At 46.3% G+C, this 16,318-nt stretch overlaps 1 protein-coding gene across 5 annotated transcripts in view; it reads left to right on the top strand.

The window, feature by feature from the left end:
• Hipk2 (homeodomain interacting protein kinase 2) overlaps positions 1-16,318 on the top strand; it is a 187,999-nt gene that overhangs the window by 52,411 nt on the left and 119,270 nt on the right. For all 5 annotated transcript variants that reach the window (XM_074062148.1, XM_074062131.1, XM_074062139.1 and 2 more), the window contains one exon: positions 7,020-8,103. In XM_074062148.1, the coding sequence (XP_073918249.1) occupies positions 7,022-8,103 (1,082 nt within the window). In that variant the 5' untranslated portion in view covers positions 7,020-7,021. The remainder of the gene's footprint in view (positions 1-7,019; positions 8,104-16,318) is intronic.

Below are 16,318 nucleotides of genomic sequence, written 5' to 3' on the forward strand. Positions count from 1 at the left end.
ATACTGATTGAAATAGATATAAAAGCCCCAAAGACATTTAGTACATACTGTTTGGGAAGTGGATCATTTGGAAACAGGCTAACCTGAAATTATCTTCATACTTCTTCTGAAATACAAATGTGATAAGCAGGATAATTATTAAAATTATATGAAGAGCACATCAATGAAGGGATTTTTTGTAGCAGTCTTCAGTCCCCTAAGGCATCATCAGGTCATCATGTTCACAGTATTGTCAAGGGTTACACAAAGTAATCCTTTTCTAGGTGTTGAAAGTTTCCCATTCAGATGCATATTTCTAACATTAATATATTTTAGCACAGCATATCACATGCAAAATATATATAAAACAGATACTAAGTTCTCTTTGCAGGAAACAGTGCTTCCCTTGCATTCTTGATTATAGGAGTACAAAAAAGAAAGAAAGATCTGTAGCTTCCATCAAATTGGTATTATTCAGCCAAAGAGTATGTCCAAAAGATTTTAGGAAGTGAGCAAGTGGCCACCTCTTAAAATAATATGTCTGGGACTCCATTCTCCTACCTAATGTAACCGGGTTCTGAGTGGTGATCTATTTCACATCTGTCCAATCTAAATTAACCCTTAAATACTGATGAAAAGGTTGCCTGTTTTTACTTACAGTTCATTCTCTTGAGCTGTGCTAGAACCCGGTGAAATTTAATTCAATTAAAAGTCTTTAACCACAGTTGAACCTCACTGTAGTTTCACCAGAGTGTGGTCTTCCAGGAGATAATTTGGGGTGGTAAAGTGGAAAGGAAATGTGCTCAGATGTGAAGCAACTTATCAGTTCATCTAATTGTGAAATATAAAGTTATGAAGAAACTCAGCAAATAAGTGAGGAAAAACACACTAAAGAACCTTTAACAAATGAGATTTTAAAATAGTAATGAGTTAAGACCTCAACAGAAGATTTAGAGATAATTTTCAGTAGGTGAAGAATAATATCCATTACTAGGCAAACAAATCTCTCATTGGATCATTAAGTCTAAGAGAAACAGAGATACACACAATTACCTAGGTTGGAACTTTGGGATTGGGATCTGGCTTTGCTCTCTGTCCTAGGAGCCTGCACCCATCACTTGACTTTTTGGTTCTCACACTTGCACCTTTGTGCAATGAAAGTGGGGAAGGTGTGCGTGTTAACAGAAGGGTGTACCACATGTAGTCAGGTCTCAAGTAAAGTTGTCCCTGGGTTCACCCTGTCCAGAGGACAGCCGTCCCAGCACCTGGCGTAGGAATTTAAAACCTGGAGAATTATACATGTTTTGGGAGAATTCTGAGGAATATGAGTTGAAATCAGGTGTTACAGCATTTTAGGGACTTACCTAATATCTGGAAAAAAGGCAACAAGGCAAATGTTTTGAAAGTAGTGTTTTGAAATACGAATTTTTTAAAATGCAAAATGAGCATTTGAATCATGTAACTCAAAGAGGGTTCAGAGTCTTCCTTGCCAAAATATACAGACCATCAAATGCACCCAAAATCTGAGTAAGCTGGATTTGTTTGGGGCATGAGACAGTTTGTCCTCTCTGTGACAAGAAGGAGTGGCTTCTTATAAATAATACACTTTATTTCTGCTATCTGTAGATATGTTTTAAGGTCAGTTTTATAGGTGCTACTTTTCATTTGTCACGAAGTGAAAAACTTACTATAGAGTTGCGTTAAATGTTTTTCCCTAAGCATTTCTGTGGCATCAACACAAACTCTGTAACATTGAAAAGGTTATACTCCATTAATACACTAACAGCTGAGCTTGGCCTGCTTAGGAGACAGAGCTGAGGTAATTGGGAAGATCCTTTCTAGATGTTTAGTTCTAGATCATGGCAACCTGTGCTTTCACAGTGAGTAGAAACGCAGCCATTTTATCGGGTTTTATCTTGGGAGGCCACCAGGCTCTCATGGAAAGGTCTGGGTCAGGTCACCCCTGTAGGGAGCAGGTGTGATTCTTGCAGGTTTAGTCTACCGTGATTCCCTGGTTCCCTCACACTACTCCTTAGGGCTCAAAACCTGTCTTTACAGTGTTGCAATAGTCTCCCACCAAGGAGAGGCCTTTTGAATGGGGGGAAGCAGAGATGACTTTAAAAGCAATTAAAATAGGACCATGCTGAAAATGTCCACTAAGCCCCTTCCATTTCTGGAAAAAAAAAAAAAGGCAACTATGAAGGTAAATGGCCTTGGAGAGTACAAGGGTTAACACACAAAGACATGAGAGGAAACATTTAGCTCTTCCTTTAGAGTGGAAGGCATAAAGGTTCCCCTCAACCCCTTCCTTGTCCCTTGAGTTAGGGATCTGAATAAATAAAGTGGCAAAAGGTTGTGGGTTTGACTCACAGGAAGGATGGTTCCAGAAAAATACTCTCAAGGAGAAATGTTTGGAAATAAGTTTGACTGGGGCTATAAGATTATTTTAAGATTTAAACTACAGAATCGCCAGTGGTGTTTTATTCCTTAGAAAAGTATTTTAGAGATGTAAGAAATTATTAAAGACTTTCTTTAGCTGTGTCTTGTTTAAGCATTTTGCTTTCCAGAGCAAGTGGCCTCTGCTACAGAACAAAGGTCAAAAGGTTGTTTGGGGAATTAGGTGTAGTTCTTAGCATGGTGGCTGTTGACCTCAGCTGTGACCACAGCGGCCCTGAGGCAGCGGCCATGGCAAAGAGTGCAGGGAGGTTCTAGCCACACTGGTCTCCTCTCCAATCCTGGGCATCTGTCACCAGAGTCAGCCAGTGATGATTTGCACAATTTTATGACCCTTGGCTGTCATCCCAGTAACAAATAAGTCATAAGCCACCCCGTTCCCCTCTGTAAAATCCCACTTCTACACATTGGCCTTTCCACCCAGAGCAGTGAAAATAGGGAATAGGGCCTCACTGCCTTGATGTATAATTAGCATGTTTCTGTTTTTGCCTCCCCTGACACTCCCTTCCTCTGAACTCTGGAGGTTTGAGAAGTAAGGGGAAGGCAAAGACAGAAGATTGAAGGAAATGCTTATTTCACTTGGTCTCTTCTGTGGATAAGTAACTGAAAGCCAAGGAATTAGTCGTTTGTATATTGCTGAAGATTTAGAGTAACATGGCTATTGAATTGATAGAGAATACCACCTTCTGTGTTGTTTAGAATTAGGGAGAGGTTGATGTGAGAGAGCAGGAGCAAGAAGCAGGTGAAGTATGAATGCCTTATGAAGAAACCAAAATAGTCTTGTCAGGCATAGTAGCATGGTCACATAGGAAATCATAGCCCCAAGTCAAGGTTGGCATCCGTGTTCAAACCAGAAGGGGAGCCTCCACCGATCCATGAGGTCAAGGTAAATGTGAGTCTCAGAGGAGGGCTTGGGGATTAGGTCAGAAGTGCCCAGAGAAGGTCAAAGCATTCTAGTTGAAGCAAACACAGGACATGATTGCTAAGCCAAAAGCCAGGAGCTGCCTAGCTGTCTTGGTTTTTGTTTGTTCATTTCTCCTTTTTGAAGCAAGGTCTCCTTCTATAGTTCAGGTTGGCCTCAGACTCACTATCCTCCTGCCTCAGCCTCCAAAAAGCTGGAATTACAGGCATGAGCACCATGCTTAGCTCTCTGCCCTGGTTTTTAAGATGTCTTGGTTTGGATGGAAAAATACTGGCACATTGATCTCTCATTTCCAGAGTCAGACCAGGTTCTATAGATGTATGTCACTGGTGATTACTCTGCTACACATGGCTAGTTAGAGAGCTTTATTCCAGCAACGGTGCCCACATGCACAGAAAGCTTGGCCAACACAGGGGAAAGCACAATAAAGTGCAGAGTACAAACTGTAGCTTTTGCTGCTAGAATATAGTATCATTACGAAACATGACCTAACCATGTCATGTGCTAAATAAATAGCACAAAAGATAAATAATTCACCAGCCATGTGGCAGCACCTGTAATCCCAGCATTCAGAGAGCCTGAGGCAGGAGAATCACTAGTTTGAGGCCAGCCTGTGTACTTAACAAGATTCTGTCTCCAAAATCAATTAGTCAAATGGCCGGCACATATGTGCAATCCCATAGGAAGAGAGCTGGGAATGAGTTCTGTGGGTTGGAGCAGTCTGGAAAGGAAGGTTGTAAGCTGGGTGGTCTTCAGATACCCTGGGAGAAGAGGCGCAGGCGTTCCACTGGGGCTGGGTGCAAGAGTGTGCAGGTAGCAAGTGCAGGAGCTACCATAGAAGAGTTGAGTAGGCCAGCCTCACAGGGTTGAGAGTTAGAGGTCAGTAGTTGAACCTGAAGCCAGTCAGATAGTTACTGGAGTCAATGCAAAAACTGTTCAGTCCTCAGCTTTATCACTGAAAGTTTTTGGATTGAGGATCGATAGGCTCAGAGATATCTTAGGAAGATAAATCTGTTGGCCAAATATATGCAAATTAAAGGGAAAAAGAGTGCACAGATAGACCAGGGGTCCATATTCACTTTAGGACTGCTGGAAAATGGTGTTTCAGTTCTGGAAGTGGTAGCAAGAACAGAAGGAAAGAGTTGGATGCAAGGGCCATTTTAAAGGCAGGAGAAATTGATACTTAGTATCTTCTTGTCTGTGGAGATAGAGAACCATCAAAAGGTGAATCCAGCTGGGCATGGTGTCACAGGCCTGTAATCCCAACTACTCAGGAGGCTGAGATGGGAGGATTGTACATTTGAGATAGCCCCAGCAAAGTTAGAGAGAACCTTAGGTCAAAACAACAACCAACAAGAGCTGGGGCCCAGCTCAAGTGATAGGAGTGCTTGTTTAGTAAGTGCAAAGCCCCAGGTTCGATCTTCAGTACTGCCAAAAAAAAAAAAAAAAAAAACTACAACCAGAAATGGAAGTTTAGGAAGAAGATGAGATGGTTAATTTTGGGGGGAAAAAATAAGCAGATTGGCTTTGGAAGATCATCTTTGATGTCGTACCAGGCAGCAGAAATATATTACTGGATCATTTGAGGGGGAACTCAGCTTGTGATAAATTGAGAGTTTCCTGCATAGGAAGGTCAGCTTAAACCATTTGAATGGATGCTATCTTCCAAAGAGAGCAGAGTCAGAATGCTGGAAATGCCAGCACTTTAAAGGAGGAAGAGGAAGAACCACCCAAGCATTCAGTGCAGTAATCAGCCCTGGGAGGAGGAGGTTACAGATGCACTTAAGACCAGATAAGAGCATCAAAAAGGAAGTTGTGGTCACCAGGATGTTGCAGGGGGGTGAAGGAGAATAGGGACTGAAAAAAGCCATTGGGTTAGGCAATTAGGAAGTCATTTACCTTTAAGAACACAGGCCATCGTAAGTGAATCTGCTGGGGGAGATGGATTAAGATATGAGCATTGAAGAAAAGGGAGCAAAAACCATTGACCTACAGGTAAGAAGAAGGTAGGAGTTAAGAGGGGGAATGCAGCTACTTCTTCCCTTGCATTCCAAGTTGGGAGTCAGTGTGTGCATATTCACATGAAGTCAGAAGGAAAGGATTAAGTCATTGATTCATTTGACCGACTATGCAGTACCTACTACTAAGGACTTGGGTCCAATTAAAAGGGAGAAGTTAAAAGCGTCAAGACAAAAAACAGTGAAAAAATGGTAGTAGTCCTCCGGGACCGTACAGCAGAGGCAGAGGATGCAGGATGGATGGAGATTTGGGAAGTTTTGAGAAGAGAACAAAGAAGGAAAGTGAGGCTGACTGCAGGCGGAGTGTAGGTCCATCTACTGAGAGAGAGAGGGCCAGGACAAAGGATGATGGGGAAGAGGAAGATGTTAAATAACCCCTCTGGATAGTGCTAGGGCTTCCGAGAGCCACGGGCCCTAGGATGGCTGAGCACCAACTGTGCCTACCATATCCCTGCTTTCTTTGTACTTCTATAAAGAATGTCTATCAATGGCAGCTCAGAAGATGGACAGAACTTGTTTCTGCTTTCTCCTTTAAGGACTTTATCGTCACTGCATTTTTTTCCCTTCATGCATTTTCTATGAATTTTTGTTTGTTTCCTGGATCGCCATAATTATAAACTGTATCACTATTCAGAGGGTCCTAAAGATTTCTCAGGTTATCTAAATGGCAGATATGTTGGTATGAAATCATAGATAGTACTTTCTGGAGAAATTTATTGATAATATAAATTTAGCAGAAAGAGTGAGTAAAAGACCCAATGAATTGTTACACACACACACACACACAACACTGATAATATATTTTAGCTTACCTAAATAAAGATATCAGACCAACTGTTGATCCACTCAGCCCTACAGGATTCAGTGAAGATGACCAAGATGCCAGGTGACAATTACTTCTCACCAAGAATCCAGAAGATCATGAATGGACCTGTGATGGGGCCTATGTGGAGATACGGATTTTGGAGGGGATGCAGCACTGAAGTTTGATGTCAGGGCCTCACAGTAGTTGGACAGGCACTCTGCCACCTGAGCCACTCCACCAGCCCTTTTTTTGTGATGGGTGTTTTTGAGATAGGGTCTCATCAACTATTTGCCTGGGCTGGCTTCCACCGCGACCCTCCTGATCCCTGCCTCCTGGGTAGCTGGGATTACAGGCGTGAGCACTGGTGCCTGTCTAGGGACATGTTTACTCAAAGCACTGAGCCTGACTGTTAAGGTCTGTTGACAAGGCTGAGCAAGGTTGTGTGGAGGAGCTAAATTCATAATTTACCAAGCTGTTTGTATAGTCTGTAGTTTTAGTGGAACATAACTGGGTGAGGATGGAAGAAGAAATAGTTCCTGTCACAAATATATTTATAAGGATTTAATGATGACGTTCTAACTCTGTGTCTGACTATGTCCCTGACTGTGCCTAGGAACCTCCTGTCCTCCTAATGGTGGAAGGAAGCTGGGAACCCCTGGGTCCCACAAGCCAAATGTGCTTCCGGGTGGAATAGATTTACTTTTGCAAGCTTGTTCTGCAGCCAGAGGACAATCTCCTACCTGACTCGAGCCGCTGGGCAGAACTTAAACAAATCTGTTGAGTTTCTTCATGCTAGGGTGAGTGACTCAAATATGTGCTTTTCCTTTTCCTGTTCTTACAGGTATGGCCTCACATGTGCAGGTTTTCTCCCCTCACACCCTTCAATCAAGTGCCTTCTGTAGTGTGAAGAAACTGAAAGTAGAGCCGAGTTCCAACTGGGACATGACTGGGTACGGCTCCCACAGCAAAGTATATAGCCAGAGCAAGGACATACCACCTTCTCAGCCAGCCTCCACAACCGTCAGCACCTCCTTGCCGATCCCAAACCCAAGCCTACCTTACGAGCAGACCATCATCTTCCCAGGAAGCACCGGGCACATAGTTGTAACATCAGCAAGTAGCACCTCCGTCACCGGGCACGTCCTCGGCGGGACACATAACCTAATGCGTCGAAGCACTGTGAGCCTCCTTGATACCTACCAAAAATGCGGACTCAAGCGGAAGAGCGAGGAGATTGAGAACACGAGCAGCGTGCAGATCATCGAAGAGCATCCACCCATGATTCAGAATAATGCCAGCGGGGCCACTGTAGCCACTGCCACCACGTCCACTGCCACCTCCAAAAACAGTGGCTCCAACAGTGAGGGTGATTACCAGCTGGTACAGCATGAAGTGCTGTGCTCGATGACCAACACCTACGAGGTTTTAGAGTTCTTGGGCCGAGGGACGTTTGGGCAAGTGGTCAAGTGTTGGAAACGGGGCACCAATGAGATCGTGGCCATTAAGATCCTGAAGAACCACCCATCCTATGCCCGGCAAGGGCAGATCGAAGTGAGCATCCTGGCCCGGCTGAGCACGGAGAGTGCGGACGACTACAATTTCGTACGGGCCTACGAGTGCTTCCAGCACAAGAATCACACGTGCTTGGTCTTTGAGATGCTGGAACAGAACCTCTATGACTTTCTGAAGCAGAACAAGTTTAGCCCCTTGCCCCTCAAATACATTCGCCCAGTCCTCCAGCAGGTAGCCACAGCCCTGATGAAGCTCAAAAGCCTGGGTCTTATCCATGCTGACCTCAAACCAGAAAACATCATGCTGGTGGACCCCTCCAGGCAGCCATACAGAGTCAAGGTCATTGACTTTGGTTCAGCCAGTCATGTGTCCAAGGCCGTTTGCTCCACCTACTTGCAGTCCCGATATTACAGGTAAGACATTTGCACCGAGACAGTCCTGGGATGCTGAAGGCTCAGTGGCACTTGCAGCCAGTGTGCAGCAGTAGTCACTGAGGGGGACAAAGGAGATGGATGATGGATAAAAGTACGTCCTAGCAGTTGCTGCCCATCATCAACCTTAATATAATTGAGAAATTAGGACACATGCACATTGAAATGTCAATGAGAAGCTATCTAAGAATGGAGCCAGGTGAGATTCTTGGTCTAGATATTCAAGTTGGGAAGGATCCCTGAGAGCTGGGGGAATAGCAGAGCTGGGGGGGGGGGCATGTCAGGTCCTCATGGATGGTAAGGATCCAAGCAGCTGGAGGGGAACATGCCATCCAAAGGTACACGGATAGCAATGTGCAAGATTCCTGCAGGAGATGAGGCAGACCCATCCGGTAAGATCAGAGGATTTGTGAGTAGTGAGACAGAACAGATAAGCTGGGACTGGGTTTGGAGGAAGGAGGGTCATAAATGCCAGACTGAGGAATTGCATCTGTATCTCCAAGCTCAGGAAGCTTTGAACCATGAAGGGTAACATTGAAAGTAATGTTCTGAGACTGCTGTTGTGTCTATGTGGAAAAGGCTGGAGGACGAAAGAGACTAGAGGTTCTTGGCTCCTTCCTATAGTGAGGAAACGTCAGGCTTTGTGACTGGATGATGGAAGAATTACAGTAGCCTTTTCGCTACTCTAACAGAAAGGCCAGGTTGGGCCGATCTCTTCTCACTAGGCCATGTGACTTGGGCCGGCTGTCTGACTTCTATTCGCCTTCTTTTCCTGCCCTGTGAGCTGGAGGGAGTGGATTCTACACAGGTCTTGTGGGCTTCTTGGGACCCGTACACGCTGTGACAGAGCCTGGTGTTATACACGGCGGCCAGCCCATGGGAGGCGCCCAATGAGGAGTTGGTAGAGATGGAAAGCAAGGGTCAGGCTTGTGGAAGGGTGATGGGTTATGCTGAACTGTCCCATGGAGAGGGAAATTGAAGAGAAATGAAACGCAAACTCCCATGAGAGGGTAGGACTGCCCATATCTAAGAGGTTGGCATGTGGCAGTGACAGGAGAGTCCCATGACTCCTTGCCTCCTGAGGCCTCCTGCTCCACACTCTGATGATAGATACTCTTTCTCATGCTTCCTTTGACGCCAGAGGAAAGGCTGGACAGCATGCTAGGGCTGTGTTGACACAGCTGACCTGTTACCCATTCTGAGGCTGACCGCCAGCTCCTGTCTGCTTGACCTCCCTTGTCCCCTGGCTTGCTCCTCCTGCTGGGCCCAGTTCACTGCCCACAGCACTGTTGCAAGTGTCCTTGCCCCTCAAGGCTCTGCTCCCCTCCCCTCCCCTCCCCTCAGCCTGCTGGCCTTGTCGTGCTGGGCAAGCTGCACCACTGAGCCATGTTCCCAGCCCTCCTCTCCTTATATTTTGGTGCCGACTTGGAGGATGGGTCTGAAGGCCTCTCCACCTGGCTCTTGTCACTCTTCCCTACTTCCCTTCATATTCTGAGACATAGCAGCTCTTATCTAGCCTCCAACAAGATCAGAGTCCTTTTATGAGTCCCTGTGGGCCTCCATGTGCTTATCAGGAATGACACGTCTACTCCTGGCAGCTTGGTCCCCCTCTGCCCTCTGCTCCTCAGCCTTGTAGTCTGCTCCCAGTCCCTGCTGGGTGTGGAAGGACATGTACCCGGTTCTGGAGTCCACCCAGGAAGGGGTACCTGACAAACATATAACTATGGGCACCTCCTCATGTCCAGAGAGAAGGGGTTGACAAAGAAGGATGGATGGTGGCCTGGCCAAGCTGAAGGGTCAATTACCAGGCACGACAGTGTGCATTCTCTCTGGAGAGTGACCAGCTCTTCCTTGAAAGTCAGCTCTGTGTGGTCCACCATGGGTTGCCAGCCCACCCTGGGGGTGGCTGGAGCTGGGGGTAGCTCTCTGCTCATAGCAAACAGGAGAATGAAGCTGTCCCTTTATATTTAGGCTTGCAAATTCGGCATGCTAAAGGCTGTTTCCTCCTCCATCTTGGCTTGAATTGAGGGTGAACTGCCGCCAGGTCAGGGGCCGTTCTGGGTTTTTTGTTTAGTTAACCTGCATTGCTAGTAGCGAGCAGAACCTAACTTCATTGAAGTCTGCCGACAAGCTGAGCACTGCAACTTGTAAAGAGACTTTTAAAACTATAAATACAGCATGTGACTAAATGAACAAACAAACAACAACAACAACAACAAAAACTATATAGGCAGGGCACCCTTAGGGCCAAACTTGACAGATCCAGGAAGTTGAATTTGGGATTCCTAAGTCCTTTTGTATTCTTTCTTTCTTGTGTGCTTGAATCCCCTCCTCCTCCCTGCCCCCTCCCGCCATGGACTCTGCAGTTTTCCTTTGCTATCAGGGACCCTCACTCAGGAGGGGAGTCAGGGGCAGAGGGTAAGCGTTAGAAGTTCACTATGAATTGGAGCAAATCTGAATCCTCTGCCTGGACCTCAAGTGGCCTCCTTCCTAGTCGCTGTGGCCAAATCAGCCTTTCCAGAGCACCTCTGGAGGTGATGAAGGGGCGATTGGTGACAGTCGGGGCCCTCTCCTCCCTCTCAGCACTCCACGACAGGCACAATCACATCAGGCCCCTGCACCCCTATCTCCCTCTGAGGGTCCCCTTTGGGTGTGACAGTGCCCCATTTGTTTAGGCTTTAAGTAACCATTACTTAAAATTCTGGACAGAATGGACTCTTCCTCTTCGTGCTCACCGTGACCTTGGGGTCCTCGTGGTTGCCCTGCACATGTCTAGGGCCAAGGGCACAGTCTGCCTGGAATGATGCTTCATTTCCTAACTGGTCAGAGTGCTTCGTCTCCCCCCAGAGCCCTGTCTGAGCCCTGGAGTGTCTGCTGTCACACAGATCCATATGCGCTTGAGCTCTGTCTGTTCGTCCTAGCTGTGTGGGACAACCAACTCTGAGCCACATTCATCCGGATGATTTTCCTGATTGCTTCCCCTCTTACTGTGGGGAGAGGAGGCAGGAGAAGCATGTAGATTGTCTGTCGTTCAAGAATGAAGACACTTTCAAGGGCACTTTGGGAGAACCCTTGCTCACTTGAGCTGCCTAGGACATAGACGTCCTCACGTGCTGTAGGTCACCCTTTGTCCTGCAGAGTCTGTTTTTCCACAGGGGTCCCTATACCTGAGCTGGCACATTAGCCACTGCAAACATGTCACTTTCAAAGGGATGAACACATTATTTTAGATGGGACTGTATTAACTGTCCTGCCATCATCCCCACCTGTGGACAAACATGATATCAAGAGCAGTTCTTGTCCTTGGCCTGGGGGATCTGAGAAAGGAGGTTGTGGCCTGGGAGTCACCTATTTTCCCCAGCTGTTAGATATTTGTTTGGCTGAGGTTGGGGCTGTTGGGACATGTGTTTTTCAGGAAACAAGGGCTACTTTTTCAGAGTGGTTTTTTTTTTTTTTTTTGAGCCCAATACAGGAGTATTACATTCCAACTTGAATTCAACTTGAAGGTCAATTATGTGATTAATTGTCAGCTGCACTGGTTCTCAAGCTTTACTATACATAAGTTTCAACTGAGAGCCTATTAAGAACAGGTTTCTGCCAGAAACCTGTCCCCAAGCTATTGTGCCCCTCTCCTGGGAAAACACCCCTGGCCGGCCTGCCTCCAAGGTCTCCACATTTTGCCCTAGAGAGTCGCCCCAGGGAACTGGAGATGAGCAAGTGCAGGTGGTCTTAGGACCTCTCCAAGAAATGCTGCTCCAGGGAAGAAAGGGCTTTCCTCAGTGGTCACCTTTCGGGTGTCTGTGCCCAGAGGAATGGAGTGCAGATGACCCTGTTTACTTGTATCTCTGACTGGGACTGCCATATTAATACCAGGGTGGTTTTTATCCACAAGCAGTACCCTGCCACTGGGGTATTTCCACTCTCAGCATGGCTAACAAACTAAAAACAGGACCAAATATTAAACTCAGATAAAAACACAAAAAAATGCACCATTCTTGGAGTCTTTGCTCCCATTTCCTGTGTGGAGAACAGGAAATGCTTCTCCCTCTTTTCTCCCCCTGATCCTCTCCTAATAAACTTTACTGTTAGTTTTACAAAAAAAAAAAAAAAAAATCACCATTCAGGTAAAGGAGAGGTAGTGATTAAAATGTGTAGAATTTTGTTTCTGCTCCGAGCTATTGAAAATATTCTTAGATAGACTTTTTTTGAGATACTTAAGAGTAGGATCCCAAAAGTGGGCATAAAAAATTAGGACATTAAAAAATGGCTAGTAATCTGTTTTTCCAGAATAATTTAACCTCTTCATCTGATTCTTTTGGGTGTGTGTGGAGACAGTCTTCAAGTTGATTCCATGGTGATTTTAAGTAAGGGCAGAGATTAATTTTAATTCAGTTCAATTTGTTGGACGTTCGTTGGGAACCTCTGAGTGTCCTGTAGTGTAGGTGCAAACTCAAGGGTAGGAAAGTAAGGCATGAGCTTGAATCTTGAGGACTTCGTAGTCTCTTGAAAACATAAAAAACACAATTTCCTAAAATGTAATTCTGATGTTTGATATTCCAAGTGTCTGGCCATTCACTGGATATTTATTACAAACCTACTGTGTGTTAGAACGTAGGGAAACAGAAGGGAGCAAAACCAGTTCAAAAAGTTCAAACTCAATGAAGGATTCTGCAAGCCATGTCAATAGGGTAGGTTTATAAAACAAGAGCTGTTGGGAGGGGATCTTGAGCGAGGTCCTAAAGGAAATGGAGGTGAGGCAAAGGTGGGGGGAGCCTGGGGTCCGTGGAGATTGGAATGAAAAGGGAAGGTGGGAGAAACAATAGCGATGCCAGGAAGGGGCTGAAGGCTCATGTTGGAAAGTACTGGTTAGGGAAGTAAGGTCTGACGGTGGAGAGCTTTGAATACAATTTTGAAGGGGTATGGTTTAGTCAAAGTGGCAGTGTTGTAAATTCCTGAAGAAAGGAATGATCTGATGAAGTTACGATGGCATGATCAGTTAGTTAGAATGGCAAAACAAACAAACAAAAACAACTTGTGGGGAGACCCAAAGGCCAGGAGATAACTGTAGTAATTCAGGAATAAAGAGCCAAGGCTCTAGGTTGTTAAGGGGACCCTCTCCCGCCCCCATGTTCTGTGACTGTGGACTCTCTTATTTAAGGACTTTGCTCTCTCTAAGGTCCAATTCTGAAGTTCTGGTCTTCCAGGGCACGGTTTCAAATCCCACCACTGCTATAAAGTAGCAGACTTTGAAAGGAGAAAGGAGACACCTTAGCCTCAGTCCTGGGCAGGCCCCGGCCTACTGTTGCACCAACTCATCAGTAGACTGTCAGCTGTGAGTCAGCCACAGTACCCCATCTGAGTCCTACTGTGGCCAGGGCCTGTCCTCAACTGCTTGGTCAGCCAGAGCTGCTGGTTCCAGCTGTGGCCAGGGAGCAGTTTTCTCTTGTGTGTTGATCTTGGCCTGATTAGCCCACACTGGGACCCTTCTGTTTTGGAACAGCGCATATTCCACAATGCCAGACTACAGGCTGAAAGTATAAATCACTCCAGTAAGTGGTAGAGCTTCCTAATACAGATCCTAACATATAAAAAGTGGCTAGCTAGAAGTGTGTTTGACTGACAAGAGGAGCTCTGAAAGCAATCACATCACAAGCATTAACTTTTTAATTTGTCTGTTACTAATAGAAACCACAGGAGGAAGGAGATGCTCTTTCATGTTTGAGGAGAAAAAGCAGAAATACCCAACCTGCTGACAGTCTCATTGCCCAGTTAAACTCATGTAAAAGCTTGTGAGGTCACTGCTTCTCTGCTGTGAAGAGGTGCTCAGTAAGTTATCCCAGCTGATAGGCTCTCCTAAAATTTCCCTCCTCTCTGGGACCCTCAGCTGTACAGTGAAATGCTATGAAGTTAAATTTCCTTTCAATAATGATTTATCAGTGTTCATAATGACCTGGTAATCATTAGTAAGAAATAATTGAAAAGTGGAAAGCTCTATGTTTTTTATAGTAAGCTCTGCCCAGGTGCAGGAACTCCCGTATGCACTGCCCCCTCAAACCATATACAAACACACACACACACACACACACACACTCACATACAGGCTCAGGTAACACAGTTGAAGCCCAGGCATGACAAGCAGACATAGAAGTGCCTGTGAGAGACTTGGTGACAGTGAAGTTGACATAGACCTCTGTGCAGAGACACTGATATATATAAATACCCACCACATGGAGGGAGACACGCAGCTGCATGTACATACAAAGACACACATGCACATGTGTGAAGACAGTGGACTATGGAACAGCTCCTCAGATCAGGAGAGCCTACCTGAGCGTCCCTGGGGACCGAGGGCCCAAGCTCAGAGGCGGTGTCAGTGCCCTGGAAACTTGGTTCTACTTTCTGAGTTGCTGTAGGGCTGCCAACTGCGCGTCTTTGAACCTGAAGATGGGAAGACTAGAACCACTCTTGGGCGCAAGGTGTGGACTAGTCATTTTCCAAGTGGGCTCCAAGGACACTCCCACCCCAAAAGTCACCTGGGTGCTTGTTAGAGATGGAGATCCTGCCCTGCCAAATCAAGCTCACAAGCAGGCACACTGCAGAGGAGCAGAAACATGCTGGACAAGCTCCACAGGAAATGCTTTTTTTCTTAAAATGCCTTTGTTGAGGTATGATTGACATACAGAAATTGCTCACGTTCAACTTGTCAAGTGCCAGATAAGGTACACCTGCGAAACTGCCACCATCTATGCCATAGGCATAGGTGACAGAGGTCATCTCCAAAGTTTCCTGTACTTTTTTCTTGTCATCATCCTTAGGGGACTGTACCATAGGCATTGGCTCCAGAGTTTCATCTCACAGGGAGTGTACTGTGTACCCCAGCAAGATTAGAAAATGTTCCCACTGCTACCAACCTGGCCTTTGGTTGTCAACCTTCATCTGAGTGGCTGATAGCCCCTCCAGGGGCCCCTTGGTTAGATGACTTGTGATCAGACTCCTTAGCTCCACCGGTGGTGACAGTGGAAATACAAAAACAGTTGGTGAGTGTGATAGGAGAGGTCCCGTGGGTTGGTGAGCTGGCAAGGAGTGGGTGATTCAGAGGAGAACATTTGGAATGGGTGGGAATGAGAAAGTTGATGCTCAGCTGAGGAGATGGTAATGAGCCTGACATTTGCATCATTGCCATAGCTGTCTCCTCCCGCTAGGTAGTTCCTGAACTCTCACTGTAGCCACAGTTGGGTTGGAGCTGTAATCCTCATTTCATGCATTGCACAAGTAATTTTTTGAATTCCAGAAATGTGCCAGACCCTGTCTTTGTGCTGAGCTTTCAAGACATGAATAGGAGTGGAGTGTCCTCAGCTATTTAGGGTCTACTCCAACCCATAAATGGAATGAGCTATCCATGGATGGCCAGCACTGGCTATGCCAGGCTCCCCTGTCCTAGTCCTCCCTGATCCGCCCTGACTTGGACAACCCTCATTAAATTGAGAAGACACGGCGTGTCACCCTTGGATTGTTTCGCTCATTCTCCCTGGCATTTGGGGCCACTTTGTGCCCTCTCTGTGGCAGTAGGTATCTGCATCACAGCTTATACACATTGGGCCACCCTCTCCTCCCTTGCCAGGCTCTGAGCCACCACCCTGCTGAGCAGGTACAGGGCAAGCCTTGAACTCCATTTCTCCTTCCTGCCCCCAGTGGCAACCTACTCATTCAGGGTGGAAGGAGGGTGACTGAGGCAAGCAAACCCCAGCTAGTGCCAAGTAGAGGATCAGGGTTCAGGGGCCCTTGTTCCTGAGTGGAGGTGAGACAGTGATGCTATAGAGCCTTTGTGTCAGTTTGGATTTCCCTAAAATCAGAGCCTGAGGCAAGAGCCTGAGTGCAGGAAGAGGATCTAGGAAGTGGAGTAAGGGTAAGAAATCACCATTATTAGGGACTGCTGGAGCCTCTGGGGCTCTATTTCCCCTTGAGAGCCTGGAACACCTCCTGGAGCTGGGCACCAGAAGGGCAGGAACCTGGGCTCTGGTCCCTGGGGTGAGGGTTGCCCTTGAGGGCTTTAACACACCTGTACCTTTTGCAAGGCCAAGTTTGTGCAAATATTGAGCAGCTTCGCCAGTTATGAGGCAGCTCTAAAGCAGAAATCCAAGCTAGGTGTGAGCTCAGCACTGAGGCCAGTGCACTGAGTCAGAGTGGTGTGCCTGGC

Source organism: Castor canadensis, chromosome 2 (assembly GCF_047511655.1).
Source record: "Castor canadensis chromosome 2, mCasCan1.hap1v2, whole genome shotgun sequence".
Classification (NCBI taxonomy): Eukaryota; Metazoa; Chordata; class Mammalia; order Rodentia; family Castoridae; genus Castor; species Castor canadensis.